Source organism: Balaenoptera acutorostrata, chromosome 10 (assembly GCF_949987535.1).
Source record: "Balaenoptera acutorostrata chromosome 10, mBalAcu1.1, whole genome shotgun sequence".
In the NCBI taxonomy this organism is placed as follows: Eukaryota; Metazoa; Chordata; class Mammalia; order Artiodactyla; family Balaenopteridae; genus Balaenoptera; species Balaenoptera acutorostrata.
Genome location: NC_080073.1, coordinates 43,867,585 through 43,894,503, shown reverse-complemented (window position 1 = coordinate 43,894,503; position 26,919 = coordinate 43,867,585). Strand labels below are relative to the sequence as shown.

The 26,919-nt window shown below is 41.2% G+C and overlaps 1 protein-coding gene across 2 annotated transcripts in view; it reads left to right on the top strand.

The window, feature by feature from the left end:
• Positions 1-26,919, top strand: part of SCN11A (sodium voltage-gated channel alpha subunit 11) — a 128,143-nt gene that overhangs the window by 88,064 nt on the left and 13,160 nt on the right. For both annotated transcript variants that reach the window (XM_057555251.1, XM_057555252.1), the window contains 11 exons: positions 961-1,146; positions 3,459-3,827; positions 5,477-5,908; positions 8,436-8,555; positions 9,320-9,434; positions 11,931-12,085; positions 15,382-15,555; positions 20,066-20,167; positions 20,647-20,916; positions 21,611-21,664; positions 24,232-24,369. In XM_057555251.1, the coding sequence (XP_057411234.1) occupies positions 961-1,146; positions 3,459-3,827; positions 5,477-5,908; positions 8,436-8,555; positions 9,320-9,434; positions 11,931-12,085; positions 15,382-15,555; positions 20,066-20,167; positions 20,647-20,916; positions 21,611-21,664; positions 24,232-24,369 (2,115 nt within the window). The remainder of the gene's footprint in view (positions 1-960; positions 1,147-3,458; positions 3,828-5,476; positions 5,909-8,435; positions 8,556-9,319; positions 9,435-11,930; positions 12,086-15,381; positions 15,556-20,065; positions 20,168-20,646; positions 20,917-21,610; positions 21,665-24,231; positions 24,370-26,919) is intronic.

The following is a 26,919-nucleotide window of genomic DNA, read 5'->3' as shown; positions in this document are numbered from 1 at the left end:
CTGTATTATTTTCATACTATTGTTTTTCTCATTTCTATTTAATGTGTGTATGTGTGTGATAGAGAAAGTGCTATTGGCTATGAAGGAATGCTTTGCTTTATCTTCTGCAAAGAATAGAAGATAGATTTAGTTTTGAATTTGGCTACTATGCTACATTTTGCAAATTTCTTAAGCCTGTATTTATCTAATTGTTAAAGACAGAGAATTATTTTTCCCTTGGAAAAGACATAGTTTAGTGCTTTTTAAGCTCTTGCCCCTCCTTTTAATTCTTTGATATTTTGTTCTGGAATGATGCGCCCTGCATTCTAGTGAGTCTTTAGGATTATATTCTGACTCGCTAATCTTCCTTTCAACCATAACCAATCTAGGGTTTATCCTCTGTATCAGGTTGCTCAAAGACATTTTTCTGTGCCTGGTAGTGTTTTTCAGTTCTCTGCTCTGGGCCCTTTTAATTTATTTATTTATTTTTTTTCTGATCAAGGTGTTGAGATTGAATGGTTAAGTGAACTCCTCCTGCATTCTGGTTTATGAACGATATTTATCTTTAGTTTTCAGAGCTGTTGTGTACTCCCCCCACTTCGGAGTTATTAGTATCTTAAAGAGAATTCAGAGGAGGAATTGCTTGACACTTCATATTACTCTGCCATCTACCAAAAAGCCAACTTTCCTTTAATTTTTAACAGAATGGAAAATAATATTTATTCTCCATCCTGATGTCTCTTAGCTTGGTGACACTGGAGTGGAGGCCGTGGAGGAGGGCAGAGAGAGGGGCAAAGGTAGAGTGAGGTTCATACTACAGTGGTAAACGTTTCTTTTTTGTGGATTGCAGGGCATATTGTATCAAGCATGAGGATACATTTTATTTCTTTGTAACCTCTGTAATTCCCTTGGACCATTCTTAAAAGTGTATCTCCAAGAAGAGGTAGCTTCCTTTTCTCATTTTTCTTTGTCTCGCTGTAGGTTTTCACTGGCATTTTCATGGCTGAAATGTGCCTAAAAATCATTGCGCTGGATCCCTACCACTACTTTCGTCGAGGCTGGAACATTTTTGACAGCATTGTTGCTCTTCTGAGCTTTGCAGAGGTGATAATAAATAGTATGTGTCCAGGAAAACAAAGTTGTATGTCACTTCGTTCCTTAAGAGTGGTAAGGCACTTTCTTTCCTTCTTTTTTTTTTTTAAGAGGCTGTCAGGATGATAATCCAATTTAACCAGCTCGCTGTTTATTTATTTATTTATTTGGTTGCACCAGGTCTTAGTTGTGGCAGGCAGGCTCCTTAGTTGCAGCAGGCGGGCTCCTTAGTTGCAGCAGGCGGGCTCCTTAGTTGTGGCATGTGAACTCTTAGTTGTGGCATGTATGTGGGATCTAGTTCCTTGACCAGGGATTGAACCTAGGCCCCCTGCATTGGGAGCGTGGAGTCTTATCCACTGCTCCACCAGGGAAGTCCCATACTGAATAACTTATCTGACAGGATTGAAGAGTCTTGAGTGAGTTCAGTAGCTAGTTTGGATTAAACTTTACCATCTTACCTTAACCTGAGAACCAAAACTGCACTCCCCCTCCCACCCAGGTCTTTAATACCTTTGTGAGTCCCAAGGGGTCTTCTCTCAGGTGAATCCCTACTTTCCTCCCTCTCTCTCCACAAGATGATCCTTCAGGCAACCAGATTCAAAATTGTGTCTTCTGGTATCAGGACTCTGCTCCTTGCTTCGTGTACAACCCCTCCAATGATCTCTTCCCCCACAGAGCTCTGAGCCAGGCATCCTCACAGCTGGGCTCACCAAGGGGGTGTAGACTACAGAGCCCAGGACGGGGGTCGGGTGCTGCCTGCAGGTGTTATCTCACAGGGTCCCTCCTCATTGCTGCCAGTACCACATTCCTTTTCTGTAGTCTTTGCCCTCCATCCACGAACCATTGGAGGCATCCTGGCAGCCTTTGCCGAGCACCTGATATGTACATGAGGGAAGGCTCAAAGGTGAGGAAAGCACTGCCTTCAAGGAGTTTGCAGTCTAGGGAAGATACAAGACAGGCCCAGAAATGACCATGAGGCAAAGTGGAGTGTGAGAGACCCCACAAGAGGTATGGACAGAAATCACAGAGAAATCACATGTGGGAGGGGAATAGAGAAACCACAAAAGGTGACCTCTTGTCCCTTTTCAGAGATTACTTTTTTTTTGGCATGGATAGGATTTCTAAGCCTGTAGAATAAGACATTTGATTCAGTTACTTAAGCATACATTTTATACTTGGCATATGTTAGAAAATCACACTGCTTAAAGTCAGACGTTATTAGGCTGCTCCCTAAAGTTTTATTGGTGCTTGGGTGAGCAAAATTACATTTGCTTTACTATTGTTTAGGCTTATTACAGCCATGCTATGAGGCAAGGAGCTCTGTGGCATTGCCTGTGGATAAGAACAGAACCACAGTTTCTCCCTGAGATGCCCTCAGCTCCCCTCTAAGTAGACAGTGGTGGTCCTTCTCTTGTGATATAAGTCTTACTGACCTGCAGTATCTCCCCACCCCGCAAATAGTTGATACTTAACAGGATTGTACTTTGGAGTGAAACCACTGGTTTACATTGAAAGTTAATATAAGAAATAATCTATGAAACTAGTTGCTGTGTTGTTTCTAAGGTTGTTGTCTCCTATAAGGTCTGTAAGTTTCCATGGAGAAAATTTCTCGTGGAAAAAGAGAGTGTGTCTTGACTGGCTGATTGCCTTTTCTCTCCTAGGTACAAAACATCATGTTACTCTTGTCATCGTTATGAAGTTTAGATTCAAACTTGGGACCTCAAATATATAATACAGGAGTTAGCAAACTTTATCTGTAAAAGGCCAGATGGTAAATATTTTCAGCCTTACAGGCCATATGGTCTCTGTCGAAACCACTCAGCTTTTGCTATCGTAGCACGAAAGTAGCTGTAGACAGTAGAGAACGCATGTGCGTGGCTGTGTTCCAATAAAACTTTATTTATGGACATGGAAATTTGAACTTCATGCAATTTTCATGTGTAATGAAATATTTTAAAAAATTATTTCCAACCATTCAAAGATGTAAAAAACATTCTTACCTCTCAGGCCATATAAAAGCAGGCAATGGGATGGATGGGCCCTGGGGCCAGAGTTTTTGACCCTTGGTATATTATATAGGGTTCCAATACGTTCATTATATTTAATAAACATGTATGCTCAATTCCACCATCATGATCCCAAAGTCTTTATCATTTAAAATATTAGACCAAAATATTCCATTTTTAAAACAAAAAGTAGATACAGGTGAATATTAGATTGGGACATGGAGTTGGTGACCATGTTTAGGATGGATCTGGCTTTGAAAAGATTTTTGAAAGTTGTAAATGCTGTGGTTTGGGAACATGTCATTTAAATTATAGCTGAGCAGATGGAATTTGTTCTTAACTGGCTTTTCTTCCATTTTTGTTTATTGTCTGTTTTTACAGCTGAGGGTCTTCAAGTTAGCCAAATCCTGGCCAACTTTAAACACACTGCTTAAGATAATTGGCCATTCCGTTGGAGCCCTTGGAAACCTGACTGTGGTCTTGGCCATTGTGGTCTTTATTTTCTCAGTAGTTGGCATGCAGCTTTTTGGCTCTAAATTCAATTGCATAAAGAGTAATTCAAAGTCCCATGATCCTGCAGTCCCATGCTTACGACGCTGGCACATGGGGGATTTCTACCACTCCTTTCTGGTGGTATTCCGCATCCTCTGTGGGGAATGGATCGAAAACATGTGGGAATGTATGCAAGAAGCTAACCAAGCACTGTGCATTATTGTGTTTCTGTTGATCATGGTGATAGGAAAACTCGTGGTGAGTGTCTTAGTTTTGTTGTTGTTGTCATTGTATTAAATACATGGACTAAACAAATGCATTGGCTTCTTTTGTAACACTTCACTAGTGAAAATTGTTACTCTAAGTATAGTATTATAAATGTAATGTTATATAATATTTTAAAATGTGCATTTGAATTTTGTTTGAAGACAGTACGGTAAGCATGAAAGAAAACGTTGTCACGTAGTGCTCATAAAGATGTCCCAATGTCTATCCTACTCCAGGTGGTTATTCAAATCGCCATTGATTGGCCGAGGTAGGGGTTTTTGACTTAATTTGTTCAATAGATGTAAAGAGATGTCCACTGAGGAAGGTTTCTTGTTGTTTAAAAGAAGAAGAAGGAGGAGGAGGAAGAGGAGGAGGAGGAGGAAGGGGGAGAGAAGGAGGAGGGGAGAGGAGAAGGAGGAGGGGAGGAAGGAGGGATGAGGAAAAAAAGTGGTCCTTTTACTTCCTCTGGACCTTTTATGACCGTGACTCTTGGTAGAACTGCAAACATTATGCAACCATGAGAAGAACTAAACTAAGACAAAGTAAGCACTGAGGAAGATAGAGGGAAGGCGGAACCAACCTATTGTCGGGTCATGATTGGTCCCCTGTTTAAAACGTTTCAAATATCTTGTCATGTGACATTTTCTTATTGTGTAAGCTGCCCTGAATCTGTTACTTGCAGCTGGAAACATGGCTATTTATGGAGAGGCTAATTAGGTGTACACCAGTGAGGGTATGAAGAGACAGGAGACAGACAGGGATACCTGAGCATAAGATCTTCAGAATTGAGTTGGGGCTATCATGCAAATATAATTAACAATCCACATAGAAATAAAATTAACTGTCCTAAATACCTAATAAGTGATGTTGATAGACAGTAAGACATACGAAAGATCAGAAGGGCAGGGTATCACCCAAGGGAGTGGGAAGGGAGCACTAAGAAAGGCTTTGTGGGAGACACAGTACTTGAGAAGGGCACTTAAGAGGTAAAGAGGACTTAGCAAATAGAGGAGAGCTTGAGCAAAGATCCAGACTTGGGAATTCTCCTGGTGAAGCTGAGGAAGAGTGACTAGACCCGTTAACACCCACAAGACACTTCTCCCAGAGAGCTGTATATGTTTGAGCTGGCGAGAGCCACAACAAAAGAGATTTAGAAAAGCCTGCACAAGTATACCATCTCTCAAATTGTGCAGACAGGAGAGGACCTCATAGCACAGCAGTCTTAGACATCAGACCCATATCCCTGTGGGCAATTCCAGAAAAAGTCCAACCTCATGATTCTGGCTGATCCCCAAAGAATATCCACTTTTGATTTTGCCACATGGTTTCACCATTCAGCCTTACACTGGCCAGGGTCTACAATACATGCTGCTTACACACAGACAGACTGGATATGGCTGTCTGCACCCTTTAACTTCAATTTTTCTTTGGTCTTATCTTGATGTCCCTATTACTTCCTCAGTCTTCTCTCCTTTTATTTATTTTATAGATGAACTTTCTTGGGAGGCAGAAGGACATAGAACTCTCATTTGATTTTGTTTTGGGTCTTGGGGAAAAGTTGTTGTGGAAACCTACTGTATTCTTTCCTTTGCTAAATTTTTCATTCTCCTTATGTCCCCCCTCCCTTTGCCCCTTCCCAGGTACTCAACCTCTTTATTGCCTTGCTGCTCAATTCCTTCAGCAATGAGGAGAGAGATGGACACTTGGAAGGAGAAGTCAGGAAAACCAAAGTGCAGTTAGCCCTGGACCGGTTCTGCCGGGCTTTTTGTTTTGTGATGTATACTCTTGAGCATTTTTGTACCAAGTGGTGCAGGAGACAACATTTACCAAAGCAAAAAGAGGTGACAGAAGGCCCTGAGGCAGAGAGCAAAGGTGTCATTCCCCTGGTCACAGAGATGAGAAAGGGCCCAGAGACCTGGGAGGAGTTTGGTGTACTGACTTCCGCACCAAAGACCTTGAGTGTCGGGCATGATCGGACTTGGTTGGCCCCACTAGCAGAGGAAGAAGATGATGCTGAATCCCCTGGTGAAGATAAGGCACAGCCTGTCACACAACCTGAGGCTGGAAAACAGGTATGAAGGTTCACACATTAACTTAGAGGTTGTACAAAGCTAGAGTTGCCATGGGGCACTGGTTGCCTGCCCTGTTCTGAGCACTATGCAGAGATGATAAGGGTATAAAATGTGGCGGCTGCACATCCGGGGCTGGTTCTAATCATGGTCCTGCACAGGTGGCACAGGTGGGAGGTGTCAGAGGAGTTCAGAGGGGAGCACGATCAGAGTGGGCTGGGGCAACAGGGGAATCAAGTGCCTTTGGTTGAGCCCTAAAAGAAGAAGTATAGAGTTTGAATTGGCTGAAAGGTGAGAAAGGGAGTGTGGAAGGTGAAGTGAATAGCACAAAAAGAGATTTTGTTTCTTATGAATTGCCTACCACCCTGGGAAGGATCACTTAGCCATAGCTGCTACCCCTAGTACTCGGAGGGGCAGTAGTCTCATCTCTCAGCCTCCCTCTTCTGCATGGAACCTCTGCCCTGCAAACTAGCTGGAGTAAGGGTGATCAGGGCCCCAGTATTCTCAAGCTTTTGAACCTGGAATAGAGTCTCTGTCCTATGAGTAGAAACTGAATTGAAAAAGGAAATCCAACGTCTTGGCCACATTCACCAGAAATTTAGCCTCTTCAACTCAGAGTTGGAGGAGATGAGAAAAGTTGGTGACCTGCACCTTCTGGTGAGATACATATCTCCTGATTGGGAGCTGAGGGTAAAGGGAGCCCCATCTTCTTGGTCACATCTGCCTAGAGTGGAGCTTCTGTCAAACTGAGCTGGGGGTGGGAAGGAAGAGAGCAGGTCATGCATGGCTCAAGTGACATAGACTCCTGCTGTTATTACTGAAATGTGTAGATTTTTTTAGTAAATATTTCTTCATTTGCTGTATGCCCTTAGGACAATTTCCAGAAACTTAAATGATTTTTTATGAATATTTTCCACCACTTAAGTTAATTTTCCTGTGGAGCATGTCTGCAGAGCTTCTTACTTTACCATCCAGGAAGCAAAATTCTGTATATCTTTTTTTAATTAAATTCTAAACTTGTTAATTTTAATGATGCTTTCAGATTACTATACTAATTTCATTTTTTTTCTCAAGTAAATTCACCTCCCTGTAGCTAATTTTTGAGGGCTACTCGTTTTATGTTTGTCTCCTCATACATTTTGGAGTGTGAATTTGAAAGCTCATCTTTGTGGGAGGATCTGTCCCTCTCTTTGCAGTCTAAGTTCTGTGGTATCTTTAATCGACCCTCCTAGGGGATCCATTTCAGAACTAAGTCTTGTATTGCCAACTTGGGATTCTTGTCTAATAGTGATACTGGGCATTTTGCAGATCCAGTCACTGAACCAGTGGCTCCCTTTGCCCAGGTCTTGTTTCTGAGGCTGTGCTTCCTCCTTCCTCTCTAGGTATGCAGCTTTGTATAATTGTAATCCCAAACATTGGCCACAGCTTCTTTTATTTATTTATTTATTTATTTTTAACATCTTTATTGGAGTATAATTACTTTACAATGGTGTGTTAGTTTCTGCTGTATAACAAAGTGAATCAGCTATACATATACATATATCCCCATATCTCTTCCCTCTTGCGTCTCCCTCTCTCCCACCCTCCCTATCCCACCCCTCTAGGTGGTCACAAAACCACAGCTTCTTTTGACTTTCTCTCTTAAGTGCAAGAACTTCAACCCAGCCCACAGTTTCAAGCTTTGGACATAACTGTGGTTTCCTTCCTCACACGGGGCACTTTTATTCACCATTACCTGCTACATGCTTTAAATTGTTATTACTTTATATTTTTGTTCTGTGTCTGGTCCATAGATAATGTGTATCTGTTTATTGTGTGTATATGTTCAAAGGGGAGAAGTGTTCTTAAATCATGACCTTACAGTGTCAGATTCACAGGAACCCTCACATAGATTTTAGGATGAAACCTTCACTTAAGGTGTGACTTTGCATATCCTTCTTGGATTTAGCTGCAGGTCATAGGACAAAATTTATTTTTTATTTTTATGTTGTGATATATTTTCATATTTTCTTTATGCCTTTCAGTTACCTATTTTGCTAAGCCAACCCTCTGTACCGAACAGAGTAAAAAATTATTTTCCAAGTTATTCTTCTAATATTTTTATTCATCTATTTTTACATCAGAATATCAAATGATTATGGATTTTAATTTTTACTATATTCTGACATTGTAATATTTTTTCAGGGATAACTAATTATGCCAGTACCATTTATTAAACAATTTATTATTTTGCCATTGAATTGAAAGGCTACAGTAAGTTTCACCTCTTAATTATTTGGTGAATTTTGTATCCAAACCATATTGTTTTGATTATATTACTTATGAGTAAGTTTTGTTATCTGTTTCCTATAGTAGTGTTCCAGAATTATTTTATGTTGAGTTTTTCCAGGATCAGTTTTCAAAAGTAAAATGGAAAAGGTTAATAATGTAATAATTTTCATGACAAACAGAAAACCAAATAGAATTCAAACTTGTTTCATCTCAAGTGAGATGTCCAGGAGGAATATTAATTCTACTTGGGGTTTCTCAGTGTCAGGCCAGTGAACTCCATCAGAAGACCAAGGAGCCCACCAGTCCAGGAGCTCAGAGTGTGGAAATGGACATATTCTCTGAAGATGATCCTTATCTGTCGATACAGAATCCCCGAAAGGTAATTTTCCCAGGGTGTTCCCAGAAGAAACATGGCTCATCCATACACCTTCTCCAAGATAGCCACCGTGGAAAAATATCAAGATTAGTACAAAGCAAACTGCCAGAATTAGATCTTAAGCAAATGTCTAGGCCAGGGTTTCTCAACCTCTCCACTATGACATTTGGGACAGGATAATTCTGTGTTATGTGGACTATTCTGTGTATTGTAGGGTGTTCAGCAGTACTCTGGCCTCTACCCACTAGATGCCCATAGCATCCCCCCATTGTAAAAATAAAAAATGTCTTTAGACATTGCCAAAATGTCTCCTAAAGGGTAAAATCAATGACATAGCCCAAATGTCTCCTGGAGGGTAAAATCAACGAGAACCACTGTTCTAGGCCTATTATTCTGGGAGTTGAGGTAGCTGACAATTTCAGTCTCAGTAAAGTAGCATCCTTCTCATCACCTGGCTTCCATATTTGGAGTTAGTCAGCAGATCAGAGGTAAGATTTGGAGGGAGGAAAAGGTTGAGGTACTGTGTCTTCATGTGCCTTATCTTTCATCAGCCAATGGAGAGCAGTTAGAGAATTCTTTCCTGAAGTCAGGGCTGGTCAGGACATTTAGGAAAGAACGCAACAAGAAGTATACTTTCTAGACACCCCTCATACCTTTGCCTAGCTAGTTTCATGCATAAAAAGTCATAAAATAAGGTATTAGGTATTAACCATGGTGACAGAGGGTGTTGGAAAGTGATTCCCCCTTTCCTTTGTTCTGATGTACAGAAGTCTGATGCTACGAGTGTGCTCTCAGAATGTAGCACCACTGGTCCACAGGATCCCTTTAGGCGGGTACTTGAAATGGTTCCCAAAAAGGAACCAGAGAGATGTTTGCCCAAAGGTAAGTGGCAGTATTCCTACATTCAGTTCATGGAATATTTCGATGGGATTCTGTTATTCTTTGAAGATCTATGGTTTTGATAGATGCCTTCTTTCTACTTCTACTGGAGACAAAAGTGAAGAGTCTTCCCTGGATTCTTGGGACCATTTCAGGAAATTCTTTTTTTTTTTTATTTTTTATTTTTTTTATTTTTATTTTTTTATTAATTTATTTATTTTTGGCTGTGTTGGGTTTTTTTTCGTTTCTGTGCGAGGGCTTTCTCTAGTTTCGGCAAGCGGGGGCCACTCTTCATCGCGGTGCACGGGCCTCTCACTATTGTGGCCTCTCTTGTTGCGGAGCACAGGCTCCAGACGCGCAGGCTCAGTAGTTGTGGCTCACGGGCCTAGTCGCTCCGCGGCATGTGGGATCTTCCCAGACCAGGGCTCGAACCCGTGTCCCCTGCATTGGCAGGCAGATTCTCAACCACTGCGCCACCAGGGAAGCCCCAGGAAATTCTTGATTTAGGTGGGGTCAACTTGTACAGCCCAACTACCAGGGTAGAAAATCTAGAAAACTTTCCTAGAAAGCCCACTGGGCCAGTATTTTTGCCACTTGGTAGAGTTCCCAGTACATCAATTGTCAGGATGTACTAGAGGTCATAGACCAAGAGAACTTGACCATAAGTCTGGGGTTGACTAGAGCCCTTGCCAGGCCCTCAACTCATCTCTCAAGATTTTTCTCTGGGAGCAGGGGTCCAAGATGGTGGCGTAGGAAGACCCTGAGCTCACCTCCTTCCATGGACACACCAACTCTACACTTACTTATAGAGCAGTTCCTCCTGAAAAAGACCTGAGGGTTGATTGAACAGCTACTGCACATAGAAACGGGTAGGAAAGACGGAGACATGGTATCCATGGGAATCCCACCCCCAACTTAGTGACCTACAGTAGGAAGTAATATTGCTGCTGGGCCAGAGCACAGACTCACCCACCTTGGGACGCAGCAAGAAAACAGCAGTTTAAAGGGCATCTAGACTATACTGGAAGGAAATCCATGTACTAACCCTAGAGCTTCTGCCACATGAGCAGGGAAGTACTGGAGCCCTCTGTGGGGTCAGAGGCACCAGAGAGCGCCTTTGTTTGAGTCACCCCTAGAACTCCCCCTGGCCCTCACTCACTCCAGCTCTAGCTACCCTACCAAGGCAGCCTTGGCCTCAGCACTCCCCAGGGACTGACTCCAGCCCAAGCCTGCTCTAACCCCAGCTGCCCCCCAGCTGCCCTGCCTGGGTGGCCTTAGGAGGAGTGCTCCCCAGAGATTGCCCCTGGCAAGCTCCAGCCCCAGTTGCCCTGCTAAAGCTGCCAGGTGTAAGCCATCTACATAGGGGATACTCACACACGAGTCCACTCCTTCGAGACCAAGATAGGTAGCTGTTTCACCTAGTTCATAGAAACAAAAACTGAAAGTCATAATGAGGAGATAGAGGAATGTATTCCAAATGAAAGAACAAAATAAAACCCCAGGAAAAACCCTAAAGAAACAGAGGTAAGTAATTTACCTGATAAAGAATTCAAAGAGATGATCATAAGAATTCTGACCAAACTAGGGAGGAAAATGAACTTCATCCCAGTAAGAACTTCAACGAAGACTTAGAAAATGTAGGAAAGAATTGAATAATACAATAATAATACAATCCACACCAAGACACATTATAATTAAAATGTCAAAAATTTGAATATATTGTGCCAGTCCCTTTGCTCTGTAAAGTTTCTGCTGAAAAATCATCTGATAGTCTTATGGAGGTTCTCTTGTATAAAGCTAGTTCTTTTTCTCTTGCTGCTTTTAAGAGTCTCTCTTTGTCTTTAATTTTTGACATTTTAATTATAATGTATCTTGGCATGGATCTCTTTGGGTTCATCTTGTTTGGGAATCTCTGTGCTCCCAATCTCCAAACTTGGATGTCTGTTTCCTTCCCCAGGTTAGGGAAGTTTTCAGCTATTATTTCTTCAAATAAGTCTTTTGTCCCTTTTCTCCTTCTGAGGCCCCTATAATGCTAATGTTAGTATGCTTGATGTTGTCTCAGGGATCCCTTAAACTCTTCACATTTAAAAAAATTCTTCTTTTTGCTGTTCTGATTGGGTGATTTCCACTACCCTGTCTTCCGGATCACTGATTTCATTCTTCTGCATCCTCTAATCTGTTAATTCCCTCCAGTGCATTTTTCATTTTAGTTATTGTATTCTTCAGTTCTGATTGGTTCTTTTTTATATTTCCTATAGTTCTATATCTTTGTTGAATTTCTCACTGAGTCAGAACTGGCACATTATGACTCCTATTCTGCTCTGTTGGCCAAATGTTGTCACATGGCTAAACCCAGATTCAAGGGGTTGGAAAAAGACTCCACCTCTTTAGTTGGAGGATTTGCAGAGTCACATGGTGTGTACAAGGAGGGGTGAAGAGTTGGGCTATTAATGCACATGTATTATAGACACTAATGATAGTGATGCTAATTCCTTGCAGGCCTGGATTGCTGCTCTCCATGCTGTACTGTGGACAAGAGAAAGTCCCCCTGGATCATTTGGTGGAAACTGCGGAAAACCTGCTACCAAATAGTGAAACACAGCTGGTTTGAGAGCTTTATTATCTTTGTGATTCTGCTGAGCAGTGGGGCACTGGTAAATTATCATGGTCTTGTGGGGACATTGGGGATCAAGGCAGCTGGGTGGCTTCATTCTGACTTGGCCCCTCACGGGGTTGTGAATGTGGGGAGACCAAGAAGAAGTGGGATCTCTGCTGTTGTATCCCCTTAGGGGACAGGGTTTTGCACAACAAGTTCTGGAGGAATGCTACAACCGGGAAATCCCCAAGCCAAAGATGCTTTACCTGTGGGAAGGATGACCCAAATTGGCACTTTTTCTTTCTTTCTTTCTTTCTTTCTTTCTTTCTTTCTTTCTTTCTTTCTTTCTTTCTTTCTTTCTTTCTTTCTTCCTTCCTTCCTTCCTTCCTTCCTTCCTTCCTTCCTTCCTTCCTTCCTTCCTTCCTTCCTTCCTTCTATATTGGCTGCACCACACAGCATGCAGGAACTTAGTTCCTCTACCACGGATTGAACCCATGCCCCCTGCAATGGAAGTGTGTAGTCTTAACCACTGGACTGTCAGGAAAGTCCCCAAATAGGCACTTTAAAGTGGCTATTGGAGTCTTGCCCTTGACTCCAAGTCTGTCCATCATTCCTGGAGGATTTCTAGACATTTTCACTGTATCCTACACGTTTCCTCCTCTAGACGGCAATGCTCCTATTCTCTTTTTTCCTGAAGACCATAGTGCTCCTTTCTAAAAGGTAAAACATTAGGAGGAGAAGTCAACAGGGACCAGATTAGGATATAAGTTGCCTTGGTATTTTTCACCACTCATGATCCCTTGAGAGGAGAGACAAAGAGATACCACTTTATGTGTATGACAGATCCTTCTAAATTGAGGTATGGTGTGATTTCCAGTGAGGTTTGGAAATAACTGAATCCATCAGCCTCCCTAGCCATATAGTCATAAACTCCTTTCTGCTCTCTCTTCTCACCTTGTAGTCCATCTTTCCTCCTCTGCACGTATATACCCACCTTGGGCAACAGTATGTTCTCTCTTATCACCTACATGTTTCTCTCTCTCCCTCCCATTATGTTCTGTGTCTCCTCTTAAAATGGCCATAATATAAAACTAAATTCTCTTATTATTTGTCATGTCAAGTGGAATGGAGTACTGAGCTATCCCTTATGGATTTAGAGTCACAGAACATTTCACAAGTTGCTAGGAGGGACAAGGACATGTCTTGTTCCTACACCCCTGCCTTCCTGGTTAGTGCTTTACACCTGTGTAATCTCTAGGTGAAAGGAGAAGAGCACACATGGGGGCCCACCAGAGCCTGTGATCAACAGACATCCCCATTTACCTGCTTACTGTAATATAAATTATCCCTGAAACAAAAAAGAAAATTTCCGTAAGACCATCCCAGAGAACTCCCTTGATTAATTTTTATCGCTCACCCTGTAGGGTTCCCTGTAATCTTCTGGTGATTACATCTCACCAGCTGTCTACACTTCCAAAAGATAGGGTTCTTGCATTTATTCCACAAATGGTCATTGTTGTCTGCCATGCCCTGTCTTAGTCAGTAGCAAAGCAGTGGTGTTGTCACAAGGTCACAGACACATACCCCATGCACTGTGTGAGAAAACTTATAATCAGAAAAGTATCAGAGGGCACACAATCCTCTTAGTTCTCATCTGCCTTCAGATGAGGCAAGCATAGCCTAGGCAGAGTGATACTGAGCACACAATGCAGAGGGTTCCAGGAGAGGGACCCAGGCCCTGTTTCACTACACATATTTATAGAGAAATGGAGACAAGAAACATCTAGTCCCTCACCACCGTATGTGGTATATGAACCAGCAGCCTCGTATCACCTGGCAGCTTATTAAAAATGCAGAGTCTTGGGCCCACCCCAGACCTGCTGAGTCAGAACCTAGGTGATTTGGGGCTCATTAGAGTTTGAGAAGCTCTGATTTGGGCAACTACTTAATAATGGGAGCTTCCGGGATTAGGAAATGGCCTAGTTATATTATGGGAGCTTCCAAAGCTCAGTTGCTGATATCAGCCTGCTCTTCCATTGGGCAAACTCAGACCTGCTGAGCCAGCTTGTTGCTAAGTTTCCAAAATGAGAGAGGAAATGAGCTTCCAACACAATTCAGATTTGTCTCTCCTCAAGAGGCAAACAGACAATCCCTGACCTTCAGGAGCTTGGAGGCTAGTAGGGAAGACAGATGGAGTCCAGGCAATTATAGACCAGGGCCATAGTGATACACTCAGAGAAGCAGTGGGTGACATAGAGCCATGTAGGATGGCACCTAACCTATTCCTGTGGAAGAAGGACAGTTTCCTATAGAAGATATAAGCTAAGCTGAGATCTTAAAGGCTGACCAGGAGCCAGTGGGGCAGAGGAGGAGATGAAGGGCCTTCTTCTGTCAAAAGCCCACTTGGGGGTTGGAAATGAGACTGTTTTATTCTTTATTCTTTTTCCCTAGGGTTGTGGGACTGTGAGATTACCTTAGTCCCTGACAGCAGGGCTGATTTCTTTCTTGCCTTCATTTTGCATTGCCTGCCAAATGAGTTGGCAGGTTTAGTGCCTCTTCTCTCTTTTCTTTCATCCTCAGTAACACTGTAAAGACCAAAAGGACAGCTTATACCCTAGTAATATAGACCCTGAAGAGTCACACGCACACATACTTCAGGTGAAGGAAATGTTTGGATGTAGCATGGAAAAAGGTCTCTCCAAAAGCTTGGATATCTAATTTTCATAAATTACACTTAATGAAGTTTAATATTCAAAGTAACTTACATTGGGAACTCTAGCCCAGTGCTTCCCAAACTTTTGCAAATCATGGTTCACATACAAAATGATCACATATGTAGGGAACACTGGGGTAAACGGATAATGCTGTTTGTGGTGGAAGATGACGAGCCTCAGGGTTGGCAGGATCCAGAGTGTGGGCTAAGGTGTTTGGACTTGATGCTGTAAGCAACAAAGAGCCACTGAATAGAGCCACCCAGGTAACTAGGGGATGAGAGAGATGGTGTATGCCACTGGGAGTTTCTGGAAAAGTTGGCAAGATATTGTTGGCAAGAGTTGAAAGGATTAGGAAGACCAGGAAATAGTGTGGTGAAGATTTTTTTGGTAAATATTCCAGGAGCCAGTGATGAGAGCCTGGGGAACTATAGTGGCAACAGAAATCTAGAAATAGGATTTTCCTTCTTCTGGTTTTACTTACTCAAGGAATTGTTTCTATTGGAAAAGTTCAGCCTTAATACCTTTTGAGCAAAACCTTGTCACCAAGAGAGGTACTAGTTTATTCAAATAAGGAAGAAAAATAAAAAGTACAGTCAGCAGAGAGTTCAACTTGGCCTTTGGATGTGCTTTATCATTTCAGGTATTTGAAGATATTTACCTTGGTACACAACCCAAAATCCAAGCAATACTTAATTGTACTGACAGTATTTTCACATACATTTTTATCTTGGAGATGGGTCTGAAATGGGTGGCCTTTGGATTTAGGAAGTACTTCACCAGTGCCTGGTGCTGGCTCGATTTCATCATTGTGATTGTAAGTTTACCATCTCTGTGTCTCATGCAGGTGGGGATTGAGGCGGGGTGGGTAGGAGTGGAGGAGGGGATCACATGGGAGCTGCTTTTCCTGTGTGCCTTATATGAGTGCCTCTCCAAAATATTTTCTTCACATTCATCCATCAGCAGTCCAGCCTTTCCTCGTTCCCATTCCTCATATGCTGCATCTCATACGCTCACCACCTCAACCCTTTCCATGATAGTACTCATTCACTTCTCTCCATAAGCACTGCTTATGTCTGATGTAAATCTAGAATAACTTTGCATATTCTCTACTTTTACTTCTCCTTCCAACTTTTCATTTCTTTTCAAGACTTCTCAAAGCAGGTCAGCAGCGAGCAGATTAGACTGGTCTCCGTCTTGATTGTCAAGCAACAAAGAGGATTATTCACATACATTTTTTCATTTAATCTGAACAACAGTGTTCCGAGTTAAGCAGACCTATATATCACCTACCATATAAGAGACAAGGAAACCTGAAGCTCAGAGGGTTAGCAATTTGTTTCAGGTGAAATTGGAATTCACACCTTGGTCTGTATGATGCTAAGGCCAGTAGTAGTAATAGTAGATCACATTTTTCGACTGCTTTCTCTGTACCAGAGAAAGCAGTACTTTGCCATATACCTCATATGCATTCTATCTTTTAGTTATCGCAGCCTTTCCATGTGGTAGTTACTGTTATTTTTCCCAGATACAAAGGAGTAAACTAAGTCGTAGAGAGGCTAAGAAACATGTTCAAGGTTGCCCAGCTAGAAGTGATGGAGGTGAGACTCAAACCTAGTAAGCCTCACTCCAAAGCCCTTGATTTTAACATCTATCTATATCCTTGCTACCATGACCTAATTAGTTAGACTTTGTCCCTGCTATTTAAGGAAGTAGGTACGACAAATACATAGCATAAGCCGTGTGGTCAGCACACCACACTGGAGAGCCATAATTTTGTTGGTGGGCACAAATAAGCCGTGTGGTTCAGGAATTTCAGAAAAGCATCAGTGCCATTGGAGCTCCAACACAAGCAACCCCGTGATCATCATGTGGATCCCTATCAGTTTCCAGAGTGCTAATCACTGTACACCCATTATCTTATTAGATTATAGTGAAAAATGCATAAGACAATGGACAGATTATTGGTATTTCTGATCTAGGACCTGTGGTTTACTGGCCTAAACTTAGGAGACTGATTCTAAATCTTCTTTGTTTACTCTCTTTCTGTGTAACCTCAAGCAAAGTGCTTGAAGTGTTGACATAAATTTTCATATGGATAAAAATGAGAGTGTAGATGCTAAATTGCCCTAATTTGACCAGATACAAAATTGAAAACATAAATCTAACAATAGCCATTTAAAATATCAAAACAGTAGTTGAATACCACACTTTCAAAAAGGATATTAGGCCCAGGTGGTTTTGAAAACAAGTTTAGCAAACTTCCAAGGAGCAGTGGCTATAGACTGAATGTTTGTGTCCCACCCCTGCCCCAAATTTGTATGTTGAAACCTAATCTCCAGTGTTTTGGTGTTTGGGAGGTGACTAGGACATAAGGACATTTATTCCTGAACCCTCATGAATGGGATTAGTGATCTTATAAAAGAGACCCCACAGGGTTTTCTCACTCCTTCTGCCATGTGAAGACAGGGAGAAGATGGCTGTCTATGAACCAGGAAATAGGCCCTCAACCAGACACTGACTGCCAGCATCTTAATCTTGTACTTCCCAGCCTCCAGACTGTGAGAAATTTCTGTTGTTTATACATCCAGGCTATTGTATGGTATTCTGTTATAGCAGCCTGAACTGACTAAGGCGAGCAGTTAACCCCAACCTTGTTCAAATTGTTACAAAGAACAGAAAAAGAGGGGAGGCTCACAAACTTATTTAATGAGACAAACATAAAGTTGACAACGAAATGAATGGAACAAAAATGAGTAGAGCAAGAAAAGAAATAATCCTGTAAATATATATTTCTATAAATCCCAGAGAAAGCACTCAGTAAGTATGGTCCACTATTACTATTATCAGCCTTAGCATCATACAGACCCAATTCCACCTGAAACAAGTTGCTGATCCTCTGAGCTTCAGGCTTCCTTATCTGTAACATGGTAGTGATGTACAACACTGCCTAATTCAGGGCATTGTCGTGCGGATTAAATGAGAGAGAGTGTGTGTGAATAATCCTTTTATGTTGCTTGTTACTCAAGATTATATAAAATGATCTTTATAATTTTGGAGTAGGAAAATGTAAACACAACCACAAATACATACATACATACATATAGACATAAGTTTAACTATTTCAAAACGTAAAACTTTCTTTTTTTTTTTGTTCAACAATACCGTAATTATAGTTAAAGACAGGCTAGACCCTGGAGACAGTATTTGCCATATACATAACAGATAGTTATTGTCTACAGTATGTAAATACTCCCTACAGATCAACAAGAAAACGACAACCCCGTGTAAGAATGGGAGAAGGATGAAAATAGGCAGTTCACAGAAGGAGCTCAAGTTGCTAATAAATGTATAAAGAAATACACACTAGCCATATCACCAGTTAGCACAGAAGTGCATATTAAAATGAGACACTTCTTTTTACTCATCAGATAGACAAAAGTTTTTAAGTTGGATAATATCTAATATGAGAAAGATTTAGGAAAATGGAATTTCTAGTCACTGCTAACTATCGTACAGTCAGTTTGTGGAAAGTTTTGCACTATTAAGTAAAATTACAAATGAGCCCAATTTACAAACCCAGAAATACCACTTCTAGTTATACATTTAAGGAAAACTCTTGTGTATGTACCCAGGAAAAATGCACATGTCTGTCCATTTTGCTATTGTTCATAGTAGCAAAGAAATGGAAATAATTTAGATATTCACCAAGAGGGAATGAGTTAATAAAATATGAATATTTATATGCTGTAATATTTCATAACAGTTAAAAGGAGCAAACCATGAGAATATATATCAACATGATAGGAATCTCAAAAACATAGTGCGGAGTGATAAATGCAAATTAGGTAGAAATAAAATAAAACTAGTGAAGACTTCCCCCCTGGAAGAATGCCATAGAGTGGGAAAGAATGTGGATGTTCTTATGTTTGTGTGTCTCATCAATGTCTCCCAATTGGTGGAACAGAGACTGGGGGTGAGGTTCCAGGCGAAAGGGTGTACAATGCCCCTCTAGGAACATCTTTCCCACCCATGGTAACTGTCATTTAGTAAAACCAGAACTGCTAAGCTTTGCCATCCTTTTCCCTCTGGCTAGGAACAAAGTAGGTGTATTTGTGGAAGAGCTGATTAAATAGGTCTCCCAACAGGCAATGCTGTCACAAACAAAAGAACAAAAAAACCTACTTGAAAAAACCATTATAAATAAACACATTTTGAATTGGTGGTGATTTTTTAAAGTTGATTACAAATTTTAAAATCTGGTTATTCTGTCATATTCACTCAATTTCTCTCAATTTGCAAATATTTTACTTTTATAATGAGATTGACAGGATAATTCACTTCCTGTCATGCTGAGCCACTCCCCTTCTAAGCTGAGCCTCTGAAGGGTCTGCATAATCAATAAGAATGGCTGAAGATCTGCAAATAGTGGCCTTCAACTTAAGCTCAGCATGTTTGTTGAGTTTTAAGTTAGTGTATTTACGGAGTTTTCCAATCCTCAGTCCTGTCCCATTGGGAAGAAGTATGTTAGGAGAGAAAATTGAATTTAATTCTCCAAAAGGGAGCTATTTGAATGAAGGGAAATATTAGCAAACAAAGAATTATTTCTTCATAACTTGATTTTGATATCTTTTCAAACATATGGAAAAATTGCAAGAAGTAGTGTAAAGAATCCCTTATACTCTTCCCCCAGATTCACCAATTATTAACATTGCAGCCCATCTGCCTTATCATTTTTTCTATTTTTTTCCCCCTAAACTGCTTGAGATTAAGTTGCAGGCATCACACTCCATTAGCCCTCAACATTTCAGTGTGTATTTCCTAAGAACAAGGATATTATCTCACACAGTCACAATACAGTTATCAAGGTTAGGAATTTAACATGATCCAATACTAAAACCCACATCCATTTTCAAATTTTCTCAATTGTCACAAGGTTCTTTATGGCTAATTCACCCTACCCACACACCATCACCTTTACCCCCACCGCAATCCAGGATCAAACTCAGGATCTCACATGACTTATCATTGTCATGTCTCTTTGGTTTCCTTTAATTCACAACAATGTCTCAGCTTTTCTTTGTCTTTCATCAAACAAATCATGTAAATGCATTGTTCTCACCCATATGGGCTGTAGCTTTGCCAGGCAAGGAGGAAAATAACCTCTCACCTGCCCTCCCCTTCCAGCAGGGTCTGGCTGGTTTCTGTGTTTGGATAATCCACTGTGGGCACAATGAGTTTGCCTCTCAGAAAGACAGCTCTTAATCCCCACTGGGTTCTCTGGGCACCAAGTCAGGTGTACTACCTGTGGCTTCTTTTCCCACCAGGTCTCTGTGACCAGTCTCATCGACTTAAAGGTCTTGAAGTCCTTCCGGATTCTGCGAGCGCTGAGGCCTCTGCGAGCGCTGTCCCAGTTTGAAGGAATGAAGGTATGTTCTTCAGATGGATGGGAGGAAAGTCAGCCAGCAGGGAAAGGCAGAGAAGCCAACTGCTCTTCTTGGGCTGGGCTTCCCTTAAATTGCCAAGCTTTTCCTGGACTCCTTCCCATCCAGCCCACTGCTTAGAATTTCAGAGATGGAGAAAAGTCTAAGATATAGTCTTCACCTAAAAGTGCTTCTGTGACAGCCGAGATGGGCTCTGGCTTCTCTTCAATCCTAGGGTAGGTGTCCCATAAGTCTGTAACACCATCATCAAAGGACACTTCTCAAGTGATCCTGTGGCAACAGAAAGGACCCATTATGTATGGAGCTGAGAGCAGGGCTTGCCGTGGGGTGGGGGTTCGGGGCTGGAATGTAAAGACGGAGCTCCAAGAAATCCAGCCCCACACGTTAGACTCATCCTGGGAAGATCAAGAGCTTGTTGAGTCTCGCACGTCTATTATATTTTTCTTCTGTTTTGCTTCCTTAAGGTGGTAGTTAATGCTCTCATAGGTGCCATACCTGCCATTCTGAACGTTTTGCTTGTCTGCCTCATTTTCTGGCTCATATTTTGTATCCTGGGAGTAAGTTTGTTTTCTGGAAAATTTGGAAGATGTGTTAATGTGACAGATGGAAACTCAGTTATAAATTACAACATTGTTGCAAACCGGAGTCAATGTGAAAGTGGAAATTTCTCCTGGTTCACCCTGAAAGTCAACTTTGACAATGTGGGAATGGCTTACCTCGCGCTGCTGCAAGTGGTAAGCACTGTGGGTTTATTTTTCACTCTGGGGAAAGAAACCTTAAAATAATCATAAACCATTTCTCAGCTAATAAAAATACAGTGACTATATTGAGATAAGAGAATCAAATCCCAGTTTCTCACATGGGAGCTAATGCCCTCTGGAATTGTTCCCCACCGAGCATCTCCAACCTTATTTTCTACTGAGCCTCAACCTCCAGGCGATGTCCCATAAGGGTCTGGACTTCTCAGTCTGTCCTAAATGGTGCCTTGCTCTCCTGAGCTCCAGCCAGAGAGACGTAGAGCCTCAGATGCTAAGCCACTCCATTAGTAACAGTTCCCTGTGGGAAGTCAGTCCCAGGTCGAATCGTGGTTGCAAGGTTTTGGACAGATAGTGCAAACAGATGTGGAATCAGGAAAGAGCCTTAATCAGGCTCTTTGCAGCAATTGGTTCATAGCTTCTTTAGCAATTTTTAAGGCAGAAATTTTCTCTTGTTTTTAAACTTTTTGTCTTGTGAAAATGAAGAAAAAAAAATCCAAGACATCTATCCTTGAATTTCCTTCTGCTGTTCTTTTATGTGGACATTCTGTCCTGGAAGGGTGGGACATCGTCTTATGTACATGTGCCCACTGGACTTGCTGGCTTTTGTATGGCACTTGTCTGTTGATGGCAAGTCTATAATTACGTTCATGTTTCTCTGCTTTCATTGCAGGCAACATTTAAGGGCTGGATGGATATTATGTATGCAGCTGTTGATTCCAGAGGGGTGAGCTTGTGTTCTACCATGTTCTAGAGTGCTAGGATCAAATCAGGAATATCATGACTACATGGACAGCCCAGAACTTCCTGCATCATAATTCCAGTGGCCAGGATTCTTTGCCTTGTTTTCATTAGGACAAACACTATGAAACAGGGATTAAAAGGATTCTTATTCATCCTCCTATGAGTATTACATCCTAGCATGCTACAAAGTCAAGTCCTCTTTCTCCATACTGACCACTCATGTAGGAGGTGGAGCCAGAAGCAACAGAATCACAGGATGCCTTGATTTTCCTCTCTCACCTCTTCTTCAAGTGAGTGGAAAGGCAGAAGCCAAATTTCAAAGGGTACCTTCTCTTGACTGTGGGAGAGAGAACCTTAAGATTGGACTAGGTCTGAGCAAGAGACCCTCCAATGGCTCCAGGTTCCCCAGAGAATAAGGGGATTTCTAGTAATTGCCAACTGTCAAATTATAGTTAAATAAAAAGTGATCATGGATTCCCAAGGTTAGAAGAGTACTCAGCAATCTAGTCCATTTCTATGTCCCAGTTGGGAAAATTGAGGAATAGAAAGGAAGAGTGTTGCCCAAAGTCATAGTGAGAGCAAATGGTTGAATCAAGAATGGAATCAGCATTGTTTATTTTTTCCTACCATCACACACATATGTGTTATTGTTTGAGAGTATACAGAGTTGATGCCTGGCACATAGTAGATGTTCAGTACAGCTGGTAGTAGCAGTAGAGGTGATATGAATAGTGTTATAGTAGTAGTAGAGGCAATTTATAACAAAGGAAATATTTAAAAATATTAATGTGCTTATTTTTTTGTCTGTATGAATATATGAACTTCACCTCAGTTTACCTTAGACATCCATCTGCCTTGAGGTGGAGCTAGGGGATAGGGAGGAGATCTTATGTATGACAGAAGAAGTATGTTTCTTATATATGTTCCTTGAGTGAATGATGGGTGGGTGGGGGTGTGTGGAGGTGTGCCTGTCCTGATGTGGTCCTGGGATATCCTAACTGGTGTGTGCTAGTATAATGGCCTTTGTCTGTGTAGTCACAGAGCATCCTACTGTTCTCAAATATTGAAGCTGCAACTGGTGAAACCATGGGCCTTTCTCCTCCTTCAACTCCTCCTAGCCTCAAACACTGACTCTCTGCCATATCCTTCATATGGTCTCCTGGCTCAGCAGTCTACTCCCATCCCTTACTATGAAGCCCACAATGGCAGGCATATGGCTGTCAACCCCACGTCCAAGCCACGAGAACTAAAGAAGGTTCAAGAGACTGCTGTCTGCCCAATTATGCTACTCCAGTCTCTTAAATCATCCTGCCTGCCCAACGTATCCCAGGCCTTCCCAGCTGTAGTTTTCTCTTTGAAAAATACCAAGGTTGAACCAGAACACACATTCTTTGCTCTCCATGTTCCCCTCGATTTACTGGGCCCCAAGCCCCCTCTCCAAACCCAAAGAAGGGAAAATCAGGACACACATCTCACAGCTCTGATGTTCTCTCTTTCTCTGTTTCTCTTTCTGACAATTCCCTGGGTACAAGTGAGGTGATCCTTTCTCTGTTCCTCTTTCTGTCTGAACCTCCTTTTGCAAGATGATTAGCCTGCTGCATAATCTTGTTTTCAATGTCAGATACTGAATATTAATTCTTCTTTCCATTACATTGTTTCTAGACTAATGCCTATCCTTAATTCAAACAAGTAGATGCTTCCAGCCAACTGGCACTAAGGTCAGGTACTCTTCAAGGCAAAAGAGAAAAATAATTGTTTCAAATATTTACCTCTAATACACTAGTCTGTATGGTGGGTTTTGAAAAACAAGTGTCATGAGTACATTCAACACATAACAGAGCTATCAACATTCATCTCTATCTTTGAATGTGATCAGGGAAAAGAAAACAGAGATGCTCCTGCCACCTATCCCCAAAATGAATAAAACCAATGACCATGTGAAGATCTTGCACACTTTTGGTCATGCCTTAAGCTAGGGGAGCTTGATTATAGTCCATTCTTGTCCATTCTAGAGCTTGATCATTCATCCACTGATTCAATGTGTGTGGAGAACTTACATGTCACAAGCTATGCCAGGCACTAGGAAATCAAGAGTGACAGGATGCAAGCACAGACTAAATACAGTAGTGAGCTCTGTTTGAAGGATATAGCCTTTCAACAAGGGTTGGTAGTCAGTCTCCTGAAGTGAACATGTCCCTTCTCTGGTGGATATCTCCAATCTGGCTCCCTCCAATTATGTGTCCATATGGACATCCTAGAGACATTTTCAAAGGGCACATATGATCATGCCACTTTCCTCCCTCACAACCCTTCAATGATTCTCCATTGCTTAGAATAAAAAGCCTAATCCCCCACCACACCCCCTCCCCACTGTATGGTACCACTCAAGCTGCGCTGGGGGAAGCTGAAAGAGGAGAGAGGGGCTCCCTGCAGGGCCACGGCTGACTGGAGGAGGCTGAGTGGTTAATGCTGCTGCTACCAGGCAGTTAAGATGGCTCATGTTTTTCTCCAGTAATTGTTTTCTTCTCTCATTTAAAAAATCCCTAACAGGAAGGACAACAGCCAAGGTTTGAGGAGAACTCATTAATGTATGTTTACTTCGTAGTTTTTATCATCTTTGGCTCATTCTTCACTCTGAATCTCTTTATTGGTGTTATTATTGACAACTTCAACCAACAGCAGAAAAAGATAAGTATGGGGGTTGTCCTGATTTGGTATTTTTACCTCTCTTCTCCAAAGAGCTTGAATGGAGCATAAATCTGTTCTAAATTGTTGTGCAAAGCAGCCTTTATCATCTGCATGAGAACAAAGAGGGAGCCTCCTGGAGAAGAGTCTTGAGGATATGGCTGAAAAGGAACTAAAACAGCTGGCTTTTATTAAATCATTGTTTTTATTCTCCACTCTACCCTCTTAAACAAAGGACATTGTTGAACTCTAATAGAAAAATAATTGCCAGGATTAGTATTTATGTCATATTTTAGTAACCTTTCAAGCGTACCTTGTTATCCAGGATAAAAAGAGTACAAACGATTCCCGACTTAGGATGGTTCAACTTACACGTCTTTAGCTTTATGATGATGCAAAAGTGATACGCATTGAGTAGAAACTTTACTTCAGATTTTGAATTGTGATCTTTTCCTGGGCTGGAGATACGCAGTACAATACTCTCTTGTGACACTGGGTAGCAGCAGCCACAGCTCCCAGTCAGCCACGCACTCACTGAGGGTAAACAATCGATATATACTTGCAACATTCTGTACCCATACAACCATTCTGTTTTTCACTTTCAGTACAGTATTCAATAAATTACATGAGGTATTCAACACTTTATTATAAAATAGGGTTTGTGTTACATGATTTTGCCCAACTATAAGCTAAAGTAAGTGTTCTGAACATGTTTAAGGTAGGCAAGGCTAAGCTATGATGTTCAGTAGGTTAAGTGTATTAAATGCATTTCAACTTACAATATTTTCAGCTTACAATGGGTTTATCAGGATGTAACACCATTGTAAGTACAGGAAAATCTGTAAACGCTCCTTTTTCAGTAAACTTGTGTCTTGCCTCTCAACACCCAAATCTCAGCAGATTTACTGAACTTACTTGGAAAGAAGATGGTTGGGGAAGAGGCAGACTTTTTTAGGTAGTTTTTCTCCCCATGCATTGTAACAACAGATATTTATTTTTCTGATTCTACAATCTATAGGAGCATCGTAGTAAATGTGGAAAAAAAGGAAGAGAAAAAGAATATTTAAATCACCCATAAGATGACCGCCAAATAATAACCATTTTAGATTAAGCCTCATCATTTTGGTACCATCTTTTCCTGTTACTTTTTTTTTTTTTTTTTTAAATTTATTTTATTTATTTATTTTTGGCTGCATTGGGTCTTTGTTGCTGCTCACAGGTTTTCTCTACTTGCGGAGAGTGGGGTCTGCTCTTCGTTGCGCTGCGCAGGTTTCTCATTGCACTGGCTTCTCTTGTTGCGGAGCACGGGCTCTAGGTGTGCAGGCTTCTGTAGCTGTGGCTCGCAGGCTCTAGAGCGCAGGCTCAGTAGTTGTGGCGCACGGGCTTAGTTGCTCCGCGGCATGTGGGATCTTCCCGGACCAGGGCTCGAACCCGTGTCCCCTGCATTGGCAGGCGGATTCTTAACCACTGTGCCACTAGGGAAGCCCTTCCTGTTACTTTTTAACTAAATAAGTATTTCTTTTACACCGTTGAGATTGCATAATATTTTTAACTATCCTCTCCATTAGTTATGAGTTCATGTCATGAGATCATCTTTGTTATAAGAATTTTCAGGGCTGAATTTCATCCCATATTATGGATAGATCATAATTTCTTCTAATCACTCCCCTTTGTAAGGACATTTAGGGGTCATTTCCAAATTTCTTGCTCCTCTAAAATAATCATGAACATTCTTAAAATTCTCTCTGTGTATCTCTGATTATTTCCTAAGGATAAGTTCCTAGAATTTAAGGCATTAAAGATATATTGTCAAATTACCTTTCAGAAATGCTGTGCTGGGTCCCATCCTTTTGTAAGATATGAAGATGCCTGTTTACTCTGTTCTAATCATTCTGACTTTTGTAATTTTTAATTATCTTTTCCAGCACGATGGGTAAAAGTGTTATCTCATAGTTTTACATTCATTCATTTGACCATTTATGAAGTTATACACTTTTTCACAGGTTGATGGCCATAAGTATTTCTTCCTTGAGTTATCTGTTTACTGTCTTTGTCTCTTCTTAAAATTGACATTATCATCTTTTTCTTATGTTTTTATATAGTAACTCCAATTTGTGACTTGCTTCTTACATTTTTGTAATGACAGTTTTAACTTGTAGACATTTAGCATATTTATGAAGTCAAACTCTCAATCTTGTCCTTTTTGGCTTCTTTTCTTGCATTTATATACTGAAGGCATTTCTCAATCCTAAAATCAGGTAACAAAATATTCACCTTTGGTTTTCCTAATTGTTTTGTGGCTCTCTTTTATTTTTCTGTTGAACTTTTTTAATTCATCCAAAATGTATCCTGATACTGTTGAGCTTTCTTAGTGTCTGCTGGGAGAATCATTCACAGTCCCAGGCAACTATATGGCTGCTGTTATTCAGGAGTGTACTATGTGGTGTCACCTCTGTAATATGCAGCTTGATTGCAATCAATACCTACAATTTGAATGTCAGGCCTTGTGATTTTAGATTTAAGCTTACATTTGAAATCACTGTTTTGATTAGT